Raw genomic sequence first — 23910 nt, 5'->3', positions numbered from 1 at the left:
CATAGGTGGCAGCCATCTCAAGCCAGAGGACGAGAGGACTCTAGCCGCCACGCATATAAAGGATTTAGAGTGAAAAACTTTGTTTTTACGGGTTAATTTTTTACATTCGGGGAGGGGGGGGGGGCATTTCCAGCCATGTACGGCACTGCGCTAGTTAGCAGATTGACAAATCCGCTGCTGGACGGATGAAGGCTTGCCCACCGTGCGATTCGTGGCGGATATTTGAACGTATTTCAACGCTCTGGTTGATGAATGGTGAGGGAGCTTACAGTACAAAAACAACCTTGCAGCACAAAACTGTCTGCTGACAATGTAGCCCCCCTACCTCAGAAGCCTATAGCACCTGCTTATGCTTGGTGGTCGCCCATGAAATCACTGTTCAGGCTCAAACTTGATGAGTTTCTGAGGTATGAGATCAGATGCATTCCAGTTGAATTGGTCATCGACTTCCGGGGACGAGCGCCCCATTTCACACGCGCAATGCGGTTGCTATCTCTTAGTAATTGTATTACACGACTGTTAGTAGTGCCTTGTTTACACAAGTGTATGGGAGGGCACCCAACTAAGCTTGGTTAAAGATTTAACAATGTTTTAACTCTTGTCTTAAAATTCAAGTGTTGGTCTATGCTTATTTGCTCAGTTTCATTTGTGTCAGTGAACAGTAAATAACAAAACACCTACTGTTACAGCGCAAATGGCACAGATCATGCTCACATACTCGTATTGACCCATGCCAGTTGCTGGAACTGCATCAAATACGCAACCACGTGATTACATTTTTTTTATTGTAATATAAAATGTGAAGCCGTTAGAATTACTTTAATTCACTTGGGGAGATTTAAGTTCACGATGTGTCTCCCATACGTGTAGTAACGAAGGTCATTTCCAGCTCTTACAAGTGCATTTTGCAAATAGAATTTGAACGATGAACGGCAGAGGTTTTATTAAAACGATACCAAAATGATAAAAAAAATTGGAATACGGTACTGTAATAAAACCACGACTGAAGGAATTTCCACTTATTGGTCATGAGGGTTATCTGACTGTACTTCACGATAGTCAGTGTGATAGCCTCAAGGCATATAATGCACAGCTGTTTTGTCAGGCCACTCCTACTAAAGACCTATCCATGCCATGTCATCCACAGGGATCGTTATACCATACAACACCATTCTGTTCAGTGCTATACTTACTCTATGGATACACGTGTAAAATTGTAGATTACTGTACCAGAAATCGTTGCATACGTATAATAATTGCACAAGTAATGTAATACATCAGTAATTTTAATTGTTACGCAAACATGCGTTTCTGTCCAAAACGCATTTACTCTGTTCAATTTCCCATCACGCAACGAAAAATGTCTGCTGGGCAGCAATTCAAAACAACAAGGGCGCACGGACACACTGAGACAGTGGTCAAGAGAAAGGCGAAGTTAATTCGGGGATAAGATAACTAAAATGTTTACAAATGAAGCGTGTTGCCCGTGTACAGGTGGAGAAATTGGTCATTCACACGCAACTCACTGGGTACACACGTCTGAAACTTGCAAACTTTATTTGGCCATTACATCCGGAACCCTGAGGGTTGGGTTTCCCAGAAAGTGGCTGTTTGGGTCATTGCGCAACACAGAAACTACGCGCAAGTTAAAATGCCACACCTGTACGGGTGGGTGTGAAGGCGATTCTTACCTATGCAGAACCGCTCCGTCATTTTGGAAAACAAGCAAAGCGTCTGTTGATTTTTATATTTATATATGTAAAGACAAAACAAATTAGGTGGAGTGGTGGTGCGGTGGTTAGCACACTTGCGCTGTGAACCCAGCCAGAAGAGTTTGATCACCAGCCAGAGTTAACATCGATGGGGAGTGAGATCTGACCCAGTTCTGGGCCCTCTTTTCAACCCGCACGGACCAGTGGTTAAGTATGATCTACCCCCCACCATTGACACAGCATGAGGCCTCCCCGCAGTAGATTAACAACATAAATTACATGTTTACAAATATTTCAACGGTAGTTAAACTCTTGTAATGTTGACTTTACATGCAATACATAATTTGCTGTGTTAAGGATACATCAAATGGTGTCCTTGCTCAGACCATAAATTGGGTCACACTCGTCTCTTTTACTCGTCCTGAGCTTGTGGAAATTCCAGATTTCCATCGCAGGGACTAAGTAGTAATTGATACAGCACTGTCATGTTTTCACAAAGTCATACAGTTCTTGTTTTATTGACCCAAGAGTGATGGTAAGCAAGGTCGGCCCTTGACTGCGATTTCAGCTCACAATATACTGTTGACGAGTAGAGCAAGCTAACCAGTGTCAAGCGGCCGAATTAATGCAGAAGTACCACCATTACAACAATGCCAGTATACTTCCATTCATAATATATATGTAGATGCTATGTGAAACGAATGACAAAATCACAAAGAATACACGCTCTCAAAAGCTAAGCAAGGATGAGCCTGGGTAGTACTTGGATGGACAACCACCGTGCAAACCATTTATGGGATGTGACATTGTGGTGGGCAGCAGAGGGACGTTCAGAAAATTAATCATTGTACTTTCATGCTCCTGTGTCTGTATTCTTTTCGCCTACATCAACCCACTGACCAACGTAGTGGAGGATGGGTAAATAGCACCCACAACTTGCAGTGGGGAGGCCCTCATCCAGCAGTGGATTGACAAAGAAACTGTACATGTACGCCCCGTGTGATTATAGAATCCTGACAGTCATGCCTTTGCATTTCACAGCATCTCGGGAAATGTCGTTGGAGCCGATTCCATGCAGTTCCTGTACATCACGCATGACAACTTGCCCAGTCAAGCATGCCAGTTTCATTTTGTGAAGTGCTCATGAATGTCGGCTGCAACCGGAGTTGCTACTGCCCAGTCTTCACTGTCAGGCTGGTAATGATTCACATTGCCTGCCATTCATGAATTGTCATGACTCATTCATTTATATTTCACGGTCTATTTGGTCATATTTGTAATTTGCTTCGTTGATCGAGTTTCGTTCACTCCAAAAGCTTAAATGCAGCATTAGCATATAATCTGCATACATTGGAATTTCTTATACAATTAATGTTTCGTGAGTTTAAGATTGTATGCAAGCATCCTGACAATCAGAATGAATTTTTATTAATCATTCCATGTCGACTCAATATCCAAGAAGCATTTACTGCGAACACGTCAGCACCCCGATATATAAACTGCAGGATGCACAGTATCTTAAATTGGATCATTATGCTTACCAAATGCAACGGCTCATGCGTAACCAAGTCTGGCTAAGGTTCCAAACACAGCATGGTTAGCCAACACTGCAAAGCTTGACCCTGATGGTTTTCCAACATAGATGCAGTGTATGGTTGTGGCACGTACATAAACAAGGCTTCTTTGAAAAGAAGGAATTTATCCTTTGTTTCCAGCCTGTGGGTTCCATCAGCAGGCCCGGATGCAGCTATCCTGACCGGCAGCCACTTTTATGTGGCCCAAAAACGTGTTTCACTATGAATAGAAAACAAAGTCCCGACAGGGTTTTAAAATAATGTATATCTTCACGACACATTTTACAAATTTGACATATTCCTCAAGTTGTAAAAATAAGTCAGATAGTAACTGTTTTTACACTCGTAATTTCCTACCTCTACACTTCAATTTCATGCTCTTTCAAATGTTTTGCAACAGAATGCTTAGCATTATAAACACAACCTATTTGCTTTAAACATCTGTACTCATGCCTTCACATATGCTGCCAAACCTTCATAGGCCCTAGACCACTGGCCACCGATTTAAGTTTTGAACATAAACAGCTTTCTGTAGGCCCAGACACCTTCTAAGAATAAACTTATAACAGTGCCACCACCTGACCAAACAAAAACAATCCCGTCAAAAACATAACATTTTTGAACGGATTGAAAATGTATGTTCATTACATGCATTTGCTTACAAGTTAAATGGCACCAAAACTGTAAGGACTTTTTAAAAATCACCCTATGCATGGTTGTGCAGACATGGACGATGAATGCTTCATATAATCCCAGTTGAGTAATTTGTGCGAATTTTTTTTTCTTCTTCTCAAATCTGGACCGGGACACACTGCCCTACTCTTGCGAATGGCATCACATGATCTTTAAACGTCCATATTTTCATGATTTATGGTAAATACAACTGCGGTAATAACCAGGGCGGTCGCTGGGCTTCGAACCCTGAACAGCAGCAGGGCGAACGTGCTACCACTACGCTACGTCACCACCCATCTACTACTGTAGGATGTTGCTACTTTGGTTAACAAATTATTGAAAAGGGGAAATATTTTTTCGTGAGAAGAAAAAAAAAGAGTCAACGTTTCACTCTGCAGTTCTTCCTATTCGTAGGAAATCATTTCCTTGTTTTTCAATTGTACTTATTTTGGAAGCATATCTTGTACAAAAAGAAACTGCTGAAAAAAATGCATTCCAATTTTTTTTTTTTAAAGAAACATTTGCAATAATGTTTGTCAATAGGGTTTAAAGACGAGTATTTTGGCTCAAACATGAAAGGCACAGTATACATGCTATTTGATAACTTTAAATAACACAATGGGTGCAGTGGGGGCACAATGGTACATAGCAAACTGAATTAAATTTCCAGCCACAGCTAACATCAGGAGCGAGTGATACTCAAACCGGTCCTGAGCCTCCCGACATTCAGCTTGCACTGACCAACGTGAAATATCGTCAAACAAACCCCTTGACCAGCATGGCATGGGAAGGCTTTCATATCCAGCAGTGGACTGACGAAATTATGTAACTAAAACACATTTAACAAACCAATTGTGTAAGGTAATATATTTTAGCAGCTCCCAACTGTTATGGACACACAGAACAGTCCACCATCAAGATCTTTTGCCAACCACCATGCAGTAAAAGCCATGGTGTTTGTGGAAGAATTTTTTTAATCTGCAAACAAAAATATTTGGTGATATTGCTATGCTGGTAGTAGTGCACAAGCACAAATAACACAACAATAAACACATTCGTCAATAACATTGTGACCTTAAAAGGAAAAGTATGGGCAATGTGCTATGATGTAAGGTCGCTGTCTGAAACGTCAATTATATATGACCGTAGATTTGTATTATCTGCATTAATTCCGTGGATCGCCTTTCCATGCATACTGGTCTGCAGACAACAGTTGGGAACTACTGATCGTTCTTATATTATTTATTGAGCTCCACAGCTAGGTATTCTCCTGTGCCGCGGTCGAAGGTAATGAAACATGCAGCTCATGCAGTTTAGCGGCTTCCTAACCATATCAACTTCATCTTACATTGACCCAAGTGTTTTACCAAACCATGGCTGTGATGCTGCGGTGCTGTAGTAAAATGCCCCAAACACCTGTAAATACAGGTTCTGTTACTTTGTACAATGGAAGCCTAAAAAAAAATGATGATGTTACGAAAAAGCATTTAAAACCACAGTAAGAAAATGGTGAGAAGTTATACTAAAACAAGTATTTCTCAAACCCCAGTCCTCGTGACCTGCCATGATACAGCTGTGAATATTACTGCCGGATAATTACTACCACAAGCCTATGACCAAATCACCTGGAATGCACTCAAAGTCGTCAGATCTCCGAAGCTAAGCAAAGCAAAGCCGAGATGATACTTAGCCAACTACCAAGCGTAACAGGTACTATCGACTGCTGCTGGACTATCCTGTGAGAATAGCAGAGCACAGTGCAGCAACGTCCTTTACGATCATATTCTTAGGTTTTTTCTTCGGTAAAGTCACGTAGGTAAAACATTAAAATTAATGAAAGTAAAATAAAATAAAAATCACGACGTTTCGGAGGCAACAAAAGCTTCCGTCTTCAGGTGGAACCGTCACAGCCACGACAGCTGTATCATTTTTATTTTATTTTACTTTTATTAATTTTAATGTTTTACCTACGTGACTTTACCGAAAAAACCTAAAAATATGAATCCTTGCAGTCACGAAAGCTTCAAATCTAGAATCCTTTACGATCCTCCAATGTTTGTCTTCCCTGCATTCACCAAGGTGGGGAAGTACGGTCAAAAAACCCCGATGACCCATACAGTGTGGGGGGGGGGGGGGGGGGGTCGCCCTCATCCTTGACAAACACGGCAGCACATGTACATTCACAACCGGTCCACCAGTTTTGATTTGCATAAGGATGGAAAATATTGGAAATTATGTGCAGGTGTATAATGGGGGGTTATGAGAACTGGCATTTGGAAAACGGTGGCATATCACACTCGAGCACATACACACACGCACATTGCGCACACGGAAGTGAAGAATAAAAACTTCACGTCGAGGGAACAGTTAGTGGTGAAGTACTCTGTTATTTATTGCTTTCCGCTTTGAACTTTTTGGCCATACATTGAATGTGGATTAAATGACTGCTGCACGCTGGCTTAAATTGACATCACCATCGACAACGTGCTTCTGACGCAGTGACCGACTCACACCGAACGACGCACGGCATGTGGTAGACATCAATACCAGCAGATGAACTACAGGGCTTAACCACCCCCTGCTCTGTCGGTGTACCCGTGCGAGATACCTGCGAGGATAAACAGGCGAGACAGCCGTTTGTTTAGAGTAAAGGGTATGTCGAAATTCTTTCGCACCGTGTGTAGCCAACCGTGCTTTTTGGAGGTGCGGGAAGGGTGATTTAAAGCATCTTCATTCACAGGAAAGCTATACCTGACACGTGTTTAGACTGCATAAGCATTATTTTATTTTCTTCTCCACATTACAAATGCTTGCTACGGTGTTTGTGACATTATTGTGGATCAAAGCAGCCAACGTAGAATCTTATACATTTACAGGTGTTTGTTTTTGCTCTGCTGGTCCAGTCACTAAATTCCAATTACCATAAATACCTGCTGTCTCCGCACATACAAACTCAAGGCAACATAACCGACCTTTCAGGAAAATTCCCACCGCAGGTATGACTAATGGTGATGTGCGTAACGATAACGATCACATTCCAGTGGCATATATCTGCTCCACAAAATGTGTTCAAATTAATCACACACTTGTGTGGCAGTGAATAGAAAAAGGGTTTTTTGTTTGTTTTGCAACGATGACTCTTCAGTTCAGCCAACGAATGCTGGCAGCACCCAGCGATGACGATGTACATTCTTCGGGGGCACAACAGCAGACGTCTGCGGAGGCTGTGTATCCCCTGCCGCTACGCGCACCGCCCACACGCTTCACCTAGCAGTCCCCGCCGCACCCCTTTCCTTGGGGCTGCAGGACAGCGCCACCCTACCTGCAGTCACAGCTACCAACAGCTGTCTTCGGGCTCCGATGTTCCGCAAGCCCACATGGCACTCGCATCGGTTCTTGCCTCTCCGAGTTGTTGAACAGCGCCACAGCTGGCAGTATCAGTGTCCGTTTCTGGCCGAATCGCGCTTTGTGTGGAGGCTCCTAACATAGTTGGTAAAATAAATTTATAGCAATATATTTTTACGGATAGCCATATATAAATGAAAAAGACAGAAACACGTTGATCAGAGACTGAATGATATCTATTAAGGAAAGTGGTCTTGGCATGATGGCCCATAGCTGCCATTCTGACGACAGAACGGCAGCCAAAGGGGGTAATGCGCCCGAGAGGACAGCCATCACGGAAAGAGGGCAATGTGCTCAGCTCGTGCAGCAGGGATATGGATTGTTACATTACAGGACCATAATGGATGGCATCTGCGTTGGGAGGCATTCATCCAGCAGTGGAGAGATCATGGAAAATAACGACAACTTGTTGAATGTTCTATATATAAAAAAAATATTACTTGCTTCAGTCAGAAAATATCAATTATCGGTAAACAAAGTTTACCTTGCCTTCGTGCCATGCCTTCTAGTGTTCTTATCAGATGCAGGAATCCAATAAAATAATGTTGTCAAATCCGTTTACCAAGCATTCAAATTCCTTTAATTGAACGGCAAGACCAGGCACCCACTTGCCGAGTGGTGCAGTCTTGGAAAGGTAGCCAAACTTTTTTCTCATGTTTTTAGCAGACCGATTCAGTTTGAGAAATTCTCAGGAGTGAGACGTGCAAATGGCACTCAGCTTGCAGCATGACCTTTCAAAGCTGGGGGAATAAGGTGCCAAAATGTGGTACCACGAGCAAGTAATGCAACATGTGAAAGTTGTTATTATATTTTGGTACTGGCAAAGGAGGTCTAATGATGTAGATGCTTACCCCGAGCCCTCATTACTTTGATAGTGCATTGTCTTTGAGCTGTACGCCTTTTGGCGTCCTCTGGTCTAGCACCAATTGAGACGAGGCTCAAACGAAAGCCGTCTCTGGTGTGGACCAATCAGTTTCAAGGACAATGCATATATTATCAGAGTGTGTTTTTTGTTTGCATTTTGACCACAAGTATTGTGCTTAATGCAGACATGATTAAATGTAAAAAGGTTTCAGTTTTGTTACCAGAAAAAAGGAGAAAAACCCTATTATGTGAAAGTCGTGCATAGATATTATTGAAAAACTAAATTTGAACTCCCCAAACCATTAATAAAAAGAGCTGACTGCAGTGTATTTTTTGCCTTTTCTAACAAAACAGCTCTCATTTCAACAAGACTGTTCCTCTTTAACTTGAGAAAACATGTATGACTAATAGCAGACATAGCCATGTGACTGGAATGGCAGTGCATGAGTTAACCTCCACCCGTTAGTTTTATCCATATTTGATTAAAAGTATGGCTTTGGATTTTATTAGACTATGGCTTAGAGAGATTTTAATGACTCATACAGTGCGTATTGTCCACCGTACTTCTCTTAAAGTGTAACTATGGTGTGGAAATTATGTTAAGCCTTTTATTTCCTTCTTAATACCAAATATTTTCCCAGAGGAACCAGTGACAATTTTAAATGTATTTACCCCAGTTATGTACAAGTATTTTTCTGTCAAGCACACTGTATGACATGAACAGAAGCTGAGTGACTCTGCCACTAAGTGCGCCACTGTAACGGTGATTTTTTTTTTACGTGTGCAGTGAAATACTCTCCACAAAGTGCAATAGGCCTATGCTTAAGTCCACCCGAACCCAAAATACACAGCTCTGTCCCACCGCAAGCAGAGATGCACTCAGCCAATGTCATGCAGTCGCCTTCTGAAACAATAGCAGTCGGTGCAGTGCATGTAACAGGCCAGCGTGCGGCATGGGGTAAAATGGTATGAATTTAACCGGAGTTCACCCCGACCGCCTAGTGGCCACTCCACCCTGGTCCGAAGCAGCGAACTCACATTGCTTACTCTGCCCAGGTAAGACGGCCTTGGACCTTGAACACCCAACTCAAACTACACGGCTACACCGTAACGAGCTGGCAAATACAGCGATGGTAGCCGTCGCCGTGTTCATAACCGCTCGCCGCACTTCCACTTGGCCTCAATCCTCGGCAGCACTCAGCTCGCTGTCGCTGTCCGACCACCTGTGCCGCTGCTCCCAGTGGGCCGGGTGGAAGGGGCGGCCGTGGCGTGCGGCCGCACCCCGGCCTGGCGGGCCTGTCGGCCGGCGGGGACCGCGCAGGTACGGGCGCGCCAGCACCGCCACGGGCAGCGTGAGGGCGGCGCACGCCATACCCGAGATTTCGTCTTCCAGCTTGGGCCCTGACGACCATGAGTTGGTGGCGGCGTCGTACACATGAACGCAGGATGTGCGCGCGTGCCGGTCATGCGAGCGGCCGCCTACGATGTAAATCTCTCCCTCCGTGGCTGGCCCGTCCGACGCCGGCACAACGGCGATGCCGGGCTCACCGTGTCCGGCTGGCAGGTGTGCCACGGATGTCCATTGCTCTGTGTCGGTCTGTAGCACATTGACCTGGAGATGGGGCAGAGTGACGCGACGGTGAGGAGCTGCCGAGCAGCTCAAAACAAAAAAAAGTTACAAAGATGACAGCGCTGTTTAGCAATTGAGTCACTTCACCACTGGTCTGTGGATTTAGACAGTTAAACACGACTTTAGTTCATTGCCTGTGTGAGTAATAGTGGTGACAGGCAGCCATTTGTCCGTGAGATTTGTAAACTTATGCGATAAATCTACCACTACGCAAGCACTACTGTTCTGTGCATGCAAAAGTGCTGCTGTGTTATGTCTATATTATGTTGTGGCTTATCGCACACCTCTGGGTAAACATATATAGACGTTTTTTCTCGTGTTTATTTTTGTATTTAATCTAGTACAATCAATACAATAGTGTTCTTTAACACTCTAGTTCTTTAATGTATATTTTTGAATAAAGGCCAACAATCCCAAATATCTGTTTGTGGTACTGACTCATCATTTCAGTGTCATATGCAACAAAATGTAAAAATGTACAGGAATGCTCTTAATCTTATTTATAAATGGAGAAAAACAAATTCTATTCATACATCATAGCCGGTCTTAGTCTTGAAATTATACACTCACATCTTAAGTCATGCAACATACATGAATTGTACAGCCCTTTGTCATCCAAAGTTGGATGAAGGCTTCCCTAAGCGTCGGTCATGAGGGTTATTTGACTATGCTGGTCAGTGCAGGTTGGTGAGGGTGGCGGCTCAAGGACCAGTTCAGATATCACTCGCCACTAAAGTTTGTCGTGGAACTGAAGTGGCTCAATTCATAGTGGGAGTGCACTCACCATTGTGCCATTGCTCCACGCACAAGGCATGCAAGACTTTAGAAACAAATCAGCGAAGCTAACAAAGACATGAGAGGGAGGCCTCCTGCTGGAAAACTTATCAATGGCATCGCTTGATTTAAAAAAAACAGCAAATGCTTTTCCACAACCATATTACAGTACTGGTGGAAGAGCAAGTCTGCAGATGAATGTGGTAAACGAAATACAACGGCGATATTATTACAAATGCTGGTACAATGGGTCATGTGGGTAAGTGGCATGGCCACTTTCACGATGGCTCTCACAATTTATACTAAACCTCCACTGTACCTCACATCCCATATCAGCACAGCAACAAAGATATACTACAGCTTGCAATCCTACAGTGGGGGTACTGCAATTACAATAACGATTATTTTCATTTACTTATTCACTACAGGAGAGCCTGAGTGTAATAACTGTTTTTCAGGAGCGTTTTGCATTCGGGAAAATTCCTTTTTATGAAGTCGACAAAAAAAAACACAAGGGACTACATTGGCTGTGGTACAACAAAACATCACTCACTACATGAATTACCAAAGTGAGTGAACTTCAATGAGTGTTGTGTGTGTGGCAGGAAATCCCACGTGTGCACAGAACACCCATCATGCACAAGAGGGGATAGCACTCAGTTTTGCTCACAGACAGTTTTCCCAAAACTATTTACTGGGCTGCCATACCCTGGTCACCTTTCAGCCCAGCAAAAGATTTGTGAGTTTCTTAAATCTGCTGGATTCACCAACCTCTGCCTGCTTCCAAAGAGATGGATTGCAGGCATGCACCACCACCCCCGGCTATGATAATGAAGTGCTATCATTATCGTCGGTATCAGCCATGATCATTTCACTGTTAGATGAAAGACCTCTGCAGGCCGACACGATCCTTCATAGCCCTGTGATGTACTGATAATGCAGTTAGCGTTAGCGCAGTACAGTAGGTAGCGTTAGCGCAGTACCGTAGGTTCTGATAACGCATTACCGCAGGTACTAATGACACAGTACCCTAAGTAGTGATAATGCAGTGCTATAAGTAGTGACAACGCAGTCCCGCAGGTACTGATAACACAGCACCGCAGTATCGACAGCTTCACCCTCCCAGCTGAAAGGGCAGCAGGGAAGCCACACAGCTCGGCACCTGCAGGACGTCGCGGCGGTAGCCGTGCAGGCGGTTGCTGCCGCCAATGAGGTAGACTTGGTTGGCCAGCGCCGCGGCGCAGTGCCAGGCACGCTCCACGGGCGCTGGCGGCAGCTCCCGCCATGCGTCCCCGGCGGGCTCGTAGCAGTACACCGTGCTCAGGTACGTGTCCGCGCGGATGCCGCACGCCACGTACACCTTGCCCCCGCACGAGGTGCCAGCGTGGGCGTACATCTGCCAGGGGCACGGACATGGCGTTGGGCAGTTGGGGGATGTATGTATGTATGTATGTTGAACTTCTTTCGCACCGTACGTAGCAAACCGTGGTAATTATCGGAGGTGCGGGCAAAGGACAAGAAACGAAACACAAAGAGCAGTTTGAAAGAAATTAGTTTTCAATCTAGATTTAAATGTGCATAGCTCCAGTGGCTTCCGAATAACGGACGGACCGTAGAACGGTAGTTGCGATTGAATGCTCAAATATTCAACTGATTTTCATCTTTGCGTTCGACGATTTTACTCATTTATTTATTTATCCCTTTTAGCAAACACACATGTGGGTGTTTTGGTCGTTTGTTCTAATGTTTTGGTGTGCTCTTTCCACCCATTTGGTTCACAATTATTTTTCCGGGCTAAGTCACCTTTTAACGCTGCCCAACTAAAGTGTCTGCAAGTTTTGTTTGTGTGTTGTGATGCACAGTGTTAGGTGGTGTGGCGTTGCGTAGTCTTGTGTTAAGTGTGGTGTTGCATGCTGTTGAGTGGTGTTGCATGCTGTTGAGTGGTGTTGCACGGTGTTGCACGGTGTTGAAGGGTGTTGAATGGTGTTGCAGCATGTTGAGCGGTCCTGTACGGTGTTGAGCGGCGTTGCCTGGGTGTGGAGTGGTATTCCACAGGAGTGAAGTAGCGTGCAGTGTCGTATAGTGTGGTGAAGCATGTCGTTGAGTGGTGTTGCACGTTGTACACCGAGTAGCGATAGACAGTGTCAAGCGGAGGTGAATGGTGTTGCGTGCGGCTAGCACGGCGCTCTTTGACAGCACCTCCTTGGGTAGCGGGGCGGCAGCATCCCACGTGTTGGTCTCTAGGCTGTAGCGCTCCACCGAGTGCAGCTCCTCCACGTAGTCACGCCCACCAATCGCGTAGATGTAGAGTCCCACGGCGCACACGCAGTGGTCGGCGTGTGCCCGCTGGAGCGCCGCTATCACCATCCACTTGTTGTGCCGTGGGTCGTACCTGTTGCAGAAGCCGTGACAACGGACACAAAAACAGGAAATTGTGTGTCAATGTGTCGTCTGAAATGACGTTTAATTCGTCATTATTATTATTATTAGCCATGATCTATCGACGATTGGATGTAAGTCTCCCCAAGACGTCGCCATCTGACAGTTTTGCGATGCAACAATCCACCGAGTGCATGCACATAAGCCGCTTTAATTGCACCTGTTTAAGCAGATTGGTTGTGCAATTCATTGGATAAATTCCAGCTTTGAGAATCAAAAATTCAGGTTTCAATGTCCAGTGACGAAAATGACTCGTAGCAACAGAGCAGATGGGAAAATGTTCACCCCTACTGTACCACATTGAAGGGAACTCAGAAGTTATTCTAACACAAAGGGTTAAATTGCTCTGCGTTATTGGCATGACATCATGCCAACAACACAATTGGCATAACATTGGGAACAAAGATTGTCAAATTATAAAAACACTACGGGCACCGAGTGCAAGAAGCACCTACATCTTCCAAGCGTGTGCACTCGCAAACGCAAGCTTCTGTCACCAATCCAAAAGGTTTCCCCGTGCCCACCTCCAGCAGTCCGCCACCGCCCTGAAGCCATGCGAGTTGTTGTCTCCGCCGATGAGGAAAAGGAAGTTGTTGACGACAGCGATGCCTTGGTTGGACATGCGGGGAGGCGCTCCTCCACCAACGCCGCTGCCGCCGCCGCCACCCCTGGTGAGCACCTCCCAACGGCCTGTGCTCGGGTTGAGGAAGTGCGACTCATCGCTCAGGTCGTTGTCGTCGGATGAGAACATGCCACCGAAGCCCACGACACAGTGGTGCTTGGAGCGAAGGCGTGTGCGTGCCGTCTGCAGCACCGGCTGGAATGCAAAGGCATCAGAGTAGATTCACCAGATTGGGGCACGTAAAAAAAAGACACGAGATGTATTATATTTCAAGTAATTGTGCATGTCAACCACTATTGTCAATCCACTGCTAGATGAGGGGCTCTCCACGCTGTGCGGGTTGCAGGGGCTATTTGATCATAATTCACCACGTTGGTCACTGCTGGCTTGTGAAATTACACAACAGATGTAGCAGCACACAACAATGGATTGTTGCTGCACTGCCCACAAAGTAGCTACATAGCAATCCCTAACACCTGTCTTTTGATGCATGGTGGTCACCCATCAAAGCACAATTCAAGGTCAATACTGTAATTGTGTGCATGTGTATGGAAATAAATGTAGTTTTTTATACATCACCACCAATGTCATCGTCATCTACCATCAATATTAGCAGCAGCAGTCTCAATGCACAAGCTCCATATCACATTGAAAGCTGTACATGGTTGTAAAATGTGATCTGTGGCTATATTTGTATACTAATTTATATTTCATTAATCTGATTGATGGGACGCTTAGTCTTTAATGAACAACTGATAAATATACTTGATTTACTACAACGCACAGCATTACAATTACTGAATACAAATTTTACTGAATAACCAAAATGTGCACTGGCTGAGGGAATGAACGATGTACTAAATAATTGATGGAGTGGATAGGCACCTGCAGCATGACGTTGGCATGGTAGGCCATGGCATCAGCGAGGATCTCTTTGAGCGGGCATGGGTTCAGACGTCCATAGAGGTCCTGAACAGTGCGTGGGCTGAGTAACTCGTAGCGTACACACTCGAGCACCTTGGGCGGGTTGGACAGAAGCTTCAGGTCCTCCTCTTGTTCCTCCTAAGGATATGAGAAAAGGCAGTGATTGAAGAACTGATGAAGGTCTCTCCGTGCAGTGTTTGTCGTGGATTTAACAATACTTCACCACGCTGGTTAATGTAGGTTGGTGAACAAAGGGGGGCCCAGGATCGGTTGAGATGTCACACTCCATGGACGTAAGCTGAAGCTGGGAATCAAACTCAGGTTGTTGGGTTCACAGTGCAGTGCGCTAAACATGGTGCCACCACTTCATCCCAGATGTTGGTTAAAGAATAACAAAAAATGACATCAAAGCCATGTGTAAACATGTAAGTATAGCTGCTACATCTTGCAAATCAAAACACACCTTTGAGCCAGAGGTCTTCCCACGATGGTATAAAAGAGCCGCCTCGTACACATCAGTCTCAGCTGCAACCTGGGTAACATAAACAATGAAAACGTTTGCAATCACTGATCTTCGTAAAAAATAATCCGCAAATACACACAGCTCACATTGACTGTATGGATAGGCCTTCAAAAAGCCTGCCAAGCCCTGAAGGATGGGGTGAAATACATTCTATGGGAATATCCCTGTCCAATTTGCTATATATTTTGGTACATGTTATTGAGACCGTAGCCCATCAGCTTATCCACTGCCTCCTCATTAAGGGTTATTATTTAGTAGATAGTCTTACATTATACATATTCAATTACAAGTCTTTGTGAATACACTGTTGGATAAAGGCCTCCCCATGCCGCATAGGTCACGGGGTTGTTTGACCAGGCTTCACCACATTGGTAAGTGTACATTGTTAAAGAGGGGGCCCCGGACCGGTTTCGATATCACTCGGCATTAATGTTAGCCATTACTGGAAATTACGCTACAGATCGGTCAGTTCACAGCACAGCACTCCAACCAATTTACCACCGCTCCCCTGATGGATTCACAATCTTCAGCGAATTCCAATCACTGCTCTAAATGCGAGCAATGAATAAAACTGTCTTCCAGGGCTATGTATGTATGTATGTGGTATGTCTGTTGAACTTCTTCCGCACCGTATGTAGCCAAACGTGCTAATCGGAGGTGCGGGAAAAGGACAACAAACTAAACACAAAAAATCAGTTCTAAAGAAATGAGTTTTCAATCTACATTTTAAATTTAGATCTCACCACATGCCAAGGCCCTAGCTTTTGGATACGTATTCTCTCGCTCACCTTCATTCCCGCTCACCTTCAGGCTGTCGCTGCTCAGCAAGAACTGCACTTTGTCGACACGCAGGCGGCGGTAGGCTTCGGTCTGGCAGAATGCCGGGAAGCTGGAGAGCAGGTGCGCATCGAGCTTGTCCGCCAGGTCCGTGAGGCCGTAAGCCTCAGCCAGCATGTACAGATCCGGCACGCTCTCCGCCTCCACCCGCGACACGAGGAAGTCGCAGCAACAGTCAATGGCTGCCGACATCTGTGGAAACGTAAATTATTAGGCCTGTATTTATTCAATCCCCCCAGCGATTCGATTAATTGTTACGATTCAGGACGATCGATTCAAGAATAGAACATTTTTGGCTCGTTTTGACGGGTCTAATTTGTATTGTTTTTTTTTTTTCTCCTTTGCATGGCGTTGTCCTGTCCATTCGACTCAATGTAACATTAGCATACAATGGTCAGTGTATGAATATCCATGTATCAATTCAACAATACATATCTAGTACTTATTCACTTGCACCACTAAAGCAGGTGCTTTAGTGACCCATGCATTAACCACACACATATATAACCCTTGCATAAAATGGAACGATGTCATAAAATCCCATATCCACTTGATAGTTCTAAGGGAGGTCTGTTACATACTTATTGTACAATTACTTACATGTTAAAGCGGTTTGTTATATCTCCTAAATAAAAAATAACCTATATTTATATCAGTGGCTTCACACAAATTATACATAATACACAGACAATAAGCACTAGAAACCCACTCTCGTCGACCTCTTTATTTAATTATTTTTATCCCGTCGGCCTTTAGTAGCGCTCTTCAGTACACATACTCTTCCATTTGTGTCCCTCCGACAGATCTCATCAATTATTCAGTAAACTTGTAAACGACTTACCCACTGCTAAGGCTATATTTAGCAAAGGACTTGCAGCTATATTAGAGAGATAGCTCCATTGTGTGTGTGGCACAACAACCTACACCTGGGGATTTGTAGAAGAGAGTAGTGGCATAGAAGTACAGTTGTTAAGAGCACTGCGCCATAAACCCACTTCCCCGAGTTAAAGTCTCGGTCAAGCTAACAAGAACCAATCCTGCGCCTCGCTTGGGTTGAGTACCATGTGCGATATGTAAACATCAGTAACGAGGAGACAAATGTAACCGTGCATTGTGCTAGCCACAACATGCCCTCATGCGCTGGCTTTCATAGGTGGTCTTAGCAGTGCTAGTCCAAACAGCCTATCTTATAGGATGTTATTATTAGATTGAAAACTCATTTGCGGAATGAAAACTAATTTCTGGACTGAAAACTCATTTCTTTAGAATTGCTTCTTGAGTTTAGTTTGTTGTCCTTCCCTCACACCTCTGATAAAAGCACGGTTGGCTACGTATGGTTGTGAAAGAAGTTCACTATACATATGTAATAACAGCCATAGAGGGTTCACGTGGGGATTGGCTTGCCGGTCCTGCTTGTAGCCAATAAGGGTTGAGATAGGGACCATGGCCCAGGCGTGATCACGGCATGTCATCAGGAGTGATTGGCCTAGCCATTCGGGGCCCCAGCTAATGGGGAGCCGGATGAGGGGCGTGGTCCCGGGATTGACAGGGAACCATCGAGAATGGTCGAAGCTGTCCATGAACGATTGGCTGGGGGGACCACGTGACGAAGGGATTAAGAGAGAGTGAGAGAGAACGATCGAGAGCAGACTTGGGAACGAGAAGAGCAGGGTCACGCGCGTACGGGGGCTCTGGGTGCCACGTGCGCGGTGGGGACTTGGTGTGAAGTCTGCCCTCTCTCCGTTGTCTGCCAGCAATGGAGAGTGAGTGAGTAAAGTGTATTTGTGGAAGTGGAAATAAAAAGGACTGATTCCGAAGCCGTCTCAAGAAGGATTATTACACATACACGGGAGATCTTCGTCTGTAGTACAAAAATGTGCACCTGCAGGAGAACGGCGGCCGACAGGATGTCCTGCACGTTGTCTTGCGACACCTCAAGCTCAGCTGTGTAGATGTAGGCAACGAGCCGCTCCAGAGCAACGTACGTCACGCCGTGGATCTCCACCTCGTCCTGCTGTGCCTCACGCAGGCCCCGTGCGAACATGCCCCTGGGTGCGCGTCACATTCCGCTGTCATGAAAACCTACGCGTATTTATATTCCGTCGGTCTGGTGGCAGGTGAATTACTGTGATCGGGTGGAGGCCATCTCAACGGCACATCCCGATCGGTGGAAAACTGGAATTATGTCACGTGACAAGAAATAACTGCGTTGGATTGGCCGCAGGATGCCTGCATCCGAGCCCTCTTTATTAGCCGTGTAGTGATTAGTCCTGCTTGTAATTTAATCAAATGTCACAATTCGAGGTTGTAATTTGATTCAAGAATCGATTTTTTTTTTACCATTATCGTTAATATAGCACCTCTAGTGTATGCAAGATTTAGGTAAGCCAATTACAACATACGGACTACGAACTGGAAATGCACGCACCATTCAATATATGTATTCTAAGTGTTATAATTGCTTTTAAACGCTGAAGCGATGCATTGTAAAATGGCTAAAACTTACGTGGCTTGAATTTCATTACATCTCACCAAGTGCAAATATTGTTCAGTATGCGAGAGGTATCTTAATGGCACATCCTGATTTTCGTTAAATCACAAAAGACGTCCAATAAAACACTTAAGGCTTACACATAATTGGCCTGATTAGGATGCACTAATATAAACACTATGACCAAATGTTTTGCTACTAATTTACAGTGAGAGCCCACCGAGGGACAGACCTTTATTGAGATGTAAGGAAGGTAACGATTTAGACAGAAAACTATGGCCCTGACCGAGTTAGGTGTTGTAAGTGCTGTGAGTGCAGACATCGTTACCAAAAAAAAACATTAGGTCGTAAAAAAAAACTACGTGCCTTCCAAATGGCAGTATTTCCCAGACCCGTCATTATCTATGCCACAGCACTAAGTCAGTACATCTGAGACCCCTGTTTAATGCCCCAGATGAAAGACAATTTGACATGTTTTCCACTGGGGCTTTATTTACTTCTTCAACAACACAACAAATGCATTCACTGAAGTAAAGCCATGCCTGGAAAATATACAATATTGTAAGTAAAAAAACTACACTGCTGAAGAATAGCCTGTAAAAACTCCAGCCCTTTTGTCAATATTACTGCTGGATGAGGGCCCTTCTGGTCACTGTGGGGTTGTTAAGGGGGGCAGCACAGACAGGGGACACATAGACATACATTGCAACAATAGATTTTGCTGCACTGTCGTCTGCTGTTCACCACCTAGCCCCGATCAACAACCTGATTGTGGATAGTGGTTACTTCACTATGGTGTTCATTGTGGGTTGGTGAAGTGGGGAAACACGTGTGGGAGTATAGAAGTACAGTACCACAATGGATTATCCTTGACTGCCCTCCAATTCCCACAACTTTTTTCCCCACAGCAGACTATAAAAACATGTTTATGCAAGGTGGTTGCCCTTTCAGCAACTATCCAGGCTAAACCCTGCTTAACTCCCTAGATCTGATGACATACAGTACATTCCGGGTTATTTGGTCATAGAACTGAGCTTCCACGTACATAATAGAAAGAAGAATGCAAAACGTTCTCAAACCTGAAGTAATCGCATGACGCAGCCAGGACGACTCGATGGGCACAAATCTTCCGACCTTCTGCACGCAGAGTGATGTCGTAGAGGCTGTTGTTGCGACGCAGCTCACTCAGGCCGACCAGAAGAAGTTTGGAGTGGTCGGCGCAACGATACGCGGTCCGAGTTCGAAATTTCTCCAGCACACACCGCTGTTGCTGCTGCTGTTGCTGCCTTCGCTGCTGCTGCTGGGAGAGCCAGGATGCTCCTTCTCCATCCTGACTGCTGGGTCTGCCTCCGACATTCATCCCTGTGGGGACATGGACAAAAAGGTTACGCATCCTCTGCACTCTCCTTGCCATCAGCTATATGCTCTCACTCATAGATGTGTGGCACAAGCTTTCAATCGCCAGCCAACCACTCCAGCGCTACCCAAGGACCACATCAACAATTATTTCCTGTAAATATATACATTGTAGTTGGACAGGTTGAGTTTAATAAACTACAACACAACCGGCTAGAGAAAAAGCAAGGGAACACATGCTGATGTGTTTTCCAAAGCCTAATATTAAGGAGCACCAACAATGCATATCTGACCCAAGAACTGTGATCATTCATGCACAATGTTGCTAAGTAACCAGAGGCACTAGTATTATGCACCTAATCCAGTTACACTGCAAATAACGCTTTGAAGTATAAATTATGGAATGATTCAGTAACGCTGGGGAATTTTTTTAAAATGATTCAGTGGCTCATAAATGTTATTTTCATTTGGAAGAGATTTCTTATATTGAAATACCATATTTGCACTGCCAGCCATGCAATTGTAGTAAAATATATTGCTCCTGCCACTCAGAATGGATTGTGGGGCTTATTAAATGTGGTTATGAGCATGGAATAACCATGTATGGGGAAAATGGAGATAATATAACTGGGGTTAAAAACAGGGTTAGGGCAGAGGCTTCCACACCTTTTGCTCCGAAGGCTGAAGAAACTAACTTGCTAGACATTTCATTATAACCAGTCTTGACCTTTAAAACCTATGTTATATATCTTATATATTCTGATGAGATATAACAAAACAACTCAGCAATAACATGAACACAACAATAGTTGCCATTCGCCACGAAGTGGTGATGTCACCACAATACTTGTACGAGTCTTGGTGCACCTTGGGGTCACGTGAAGTGTTGAAGGCTCACTGGCAGGTCATTGGTCAAACCCAAGTGTTTCGGGTTGACTGAGATGACTGGTAGATGCACCACCTGTGCTCCCCACTGTGCTGTGTTTCAACCACCTAGCGCTCCGCTTATTGGTGTGAGCGTTGCTCCTCTGCCCTGTTGTTGGAGGTGGAATGACTAACTGCCCAGTAGTGTCCTTCACGAACCTCCTCCAGAGGCAGACCTTGACACCGCTAGTACCAGTCATCGGCTAGTCCAATCAGCTTCACATCCCTCTGTACCACATCAGTCAATTTCTTCCGTAGCCTGTGCTGCACTCATTTGGCTTCCTCTATCCGGCCAAAAATAAGCTGTTTGGGCATGCGGTAGCTGGGCAAACATACCACTTACATACATTGTACTACAATACAGTGCTAGCAACAGAGATATAGTGTAAATAAGTAGTGAGATGACAGAAATACGAGAATGAGATGTAGTAACATGAGAAAAAAGCATACAAAAATCAGGAATGTAGTTAAAAGGATGAGCGATGCAGACGAAAAAGAGATGTGAAGGACAAGTAACATATAGAGAAGTGAGATAAGGTTAAAGCTATGAGGATGAATTGAGATTAGACAGCAGAGAATAGGAGAAATTTATATTCAGTATAAATATGATAAACATGATAGGAAAGCAATGCATTCAAAACAGATACGGGACAAGTGCATTACGAAGAGAGACTGGAGATGTACTGTATTCGGCAAATACATACATCAACAAAATAGTTTTATTCTGAAAATAAATATAACAGATCTGTTCAGAAGTGACTATCAGAGATAGGAGATATTTTTGTTTTCAGAAGATAGGACAGGACATGTATTCAAGAGATGGAATATAGAAGGGCCAAATAGATCCATAACGTCAAGTCATTACAACAGATACATGGTGACCAAGATGGTTCATTTGTTTCATAAGCCTATACAATAGTTTTACTTTAACTTTTGGCCCACGGAACACATTGTTTGGACAACGCTTGGTTATGGATAATCCATTGGCTATAACATACATTTTCACAGCAGCAGCAGTATATATACCCGACTAAATTTTTTTTTAAATTACGACACAGCGGAATAGATTGATTCAGACCAGACGCAAGAAAGAGCAGATAGGAGGATCGACTATCGTTAAGAACGTATTTTGTTTGGCCAGCAATACTTGATGAGAACCGAAAGAACCAAGAAGATACCGGTGGTGATTATAGAAATGATGACTGCTGATGATTACCACGATGAGTGATGATGATAACGATGGTTGATGACGACCCAGATGACAATTACTGCGATGGAAACTGTAGGGACCGTGGTCGAGATGACAATTGGTCGGTGACGAAAACGTAAAGATGCTTGTTGATGATGTTACCGATGTTTGATGACAATGCTAATGCATCTTGACTTAAAGCTTTCGTGAATGCAGGAATTAATATTCAAGAATAATAATAAAACAATTACAATGGAGGAAATTAAATCAACAACACTAACCATGCACAGGCACCCTAAAAACACCCGACGAACCAATCCGCACCGTGCCGACATCTGATATCAAAAGAAGCACCATAAAATACACACCAATTAAATATCATTACCCAACTTTCACAGCGCCGACTCATCGCCTCACCGTCACTCTCCCGAGTCCGAAGATCGAAGGCCGAATCCCCGACCTCGCCTGACCGGGCTGCCGGGCTCGGGACGCGCCTCGCCCCGCAGGGCCCGTAGTCCAGGGGGGGGGTGCGCGCCGAAATCCAACTTAACCTCGATAGACTTAACGCGTTATGCCCATTCATGGGGCAAATAGCTCGTCGTTATTTACTCCGTTTTATTTAAAAAACAGATTAAAAAATTATATTACGAAGCTATACACACAATCGAACGTAATGTTTAAATAGATTTTATCGGTGGGGTTGGGGGGGGGGAGACGCTGAGGGTGAAGGCGTCGTGACGTCACGGGGACAAAGCGGATCCAAAACAAATGGCAATCGATCCACGTCGCTGTTGGGGAGCCGAGAATCGATTCCGCTTCACACTTTTCGCAAGCGAAATAGCCCAGGTAACTCATTCGTTGGGTCTTTCGGTAAGCGGCCGTCCATAAATGACGTCACGCACCTAAAGGGGGGGGGGGTTGTGACGATGTGTGACGAGGGGGGGGGGGGTGAGAAATGTGACGTCACATCAAAATGCGCAACTTTACACATTCCTGCGTTGGGTTGCTCGGTCAATGGCCAGGGTCAACAGCGGCGTGGTGTATTCCGCAAATATGCCCGACTGTGAGGCCGGGCACAAGCCGGCGTCAGTAGGTGAAACGTTGAGTTTTATAAGGGCACCACGGGGTGACCAGCCCCTCCCCACCCAGCCCCACCCAGCCCCACCCTACCCACCCAGCTCCTAACCCACCCTCCCCACCCAGCCCCTCCCCACCCAGCCCCTCCCTCCCCACCCAGCCCCTCCCTGCACGACGGACACAATAATCCCCTGTGGGCTGGTGTAACCAGGAGGTTCCTACCAGTATAAATTTCGACAACACGTTCTACTTAATTAAATAGACTTTTTAATAAATGTTTTCTCCTACAACATCAGAGTGCAGCGCCACATTAAATACGCACTACAATGACAATAGTTTAAAGCGATTTGAAGCATGTTTTATTTTTAAAATGGAAATATGGTTTTGTGACGTCATATTTGAGGGGGGGGGGCCTGACGCCGTGTGATGACGGGGGGGGGGGGTAAAAAAATCGTCCAAAATCGCGTGACGTCATTTATGGACGGCCCCTAAAGCTTTAGTGGCTGCAGGAATTAATATGCTAATTTATTACATTAACATAACTAGCCCCGCCCACTTCGTGAATGACCCTTGGGATACACCCATTTTATTATTATTACACGCTTTTATGTAACTCAACAATGCTTGTCATTGAGAAAGGCAAGGCCTCGCCATGGGAATGTGGAATGTATACCTCTGGCTCATGATCGCCAAGATAATTACAGTAAGCACCGACAAACGCCTGTTCCTTTGAAATAAAGAAAACCCTAACAAATGATATTTTATTTTTAAGTGTAGTATTTTCTATAACTATAAATACTGTATAGTATTTTCCAAACCACACTGCATTTGTTTAACTGATTAGTCCTATTTTCCTCCCAAAAACAATCTTGTAACTCAAATTTTACCCACTTC

The 23910-nt window shown here is 44.7% G+C and overlaps 1 protein-coding gene across 1 annotated transcript; it reads right to left on the bottom strand.

Annotated features, from left to right (window-relative positions):
- Positions 1-1072: 1072 nt before the first annotated feature.
- Positions 1073-22683, bottom strand: KLHL22 (kelch like family member 22). The gene is made up of 10 exons (XM_061561395.1): positions 22357-22683; positions 19550-19832; positions 17862-18027; positions 15947-16171; positions 15083-15151; positions 14581-14757; positions 13598-13890; positions 12834-13026; positions 11797-12030; positions 1073-9842 (listed from the first exon to the last, which is right to left on the bottom strand). The coding sequence occupies exons 1-10, from the start codon at positions 22520-22522 to the stop codon at positions 9411-9413; spliced, it is 2238 nt and encodes a 745-aa protein (XP_061417379.1). The 5' UTR covers positions 22523-22683; the 3' UTR covers positions 1073-9410.
- Between the last annotated feature and the right edge of the window lie 1227 nt (positions 22684-23910).

This window comes from Lethenteron reissneri, chromosome 27 (assembly GCF_015708825.2).
Source record: "Lethenteron reissneri isolate LAM-NWPU_2019-01 chromosome 27, ASM1570882v1, whole genome shotgun sequence".
Classification (NCBI taxonomy): Eukaryota; Metazoa; Chordata; class Hyperoartia; order Petromyzontiformes; family Petromyzontidae; genus Lethenteron; species Lethenteron reissneri.
Note: the sequence above shows the minus strand (reverse complement) of the source record. Positions and strands in the feature narration are given on the sequence as shown.

Excerpts from the sequence above, each read along its gene's own strand:
- KLHL22 (XM_061561395.1), bottom strand. The coding sequence starts at position 22,522 with ATGAATGGGCATAACGCGTTAAGTCTATCGAGGTTAAGTTGGATTTCG. Across the intron at positions 14,758-15,082 it reads GGAAGACCTCTGGCTCAAAG|GAGGAACAAGAGGAGGACCT; the intron begins GTGTGTTTTGAT and ends TCATATCCTTAG. Across the intron at positions 12,031-12,833 it reads CCGCCCCGCTACCCAAGGAG|ATGTACGCCCACGCTGGCAC; the intron begins GTGCTGTCAAAG and ends TGCCCCTGGCAG.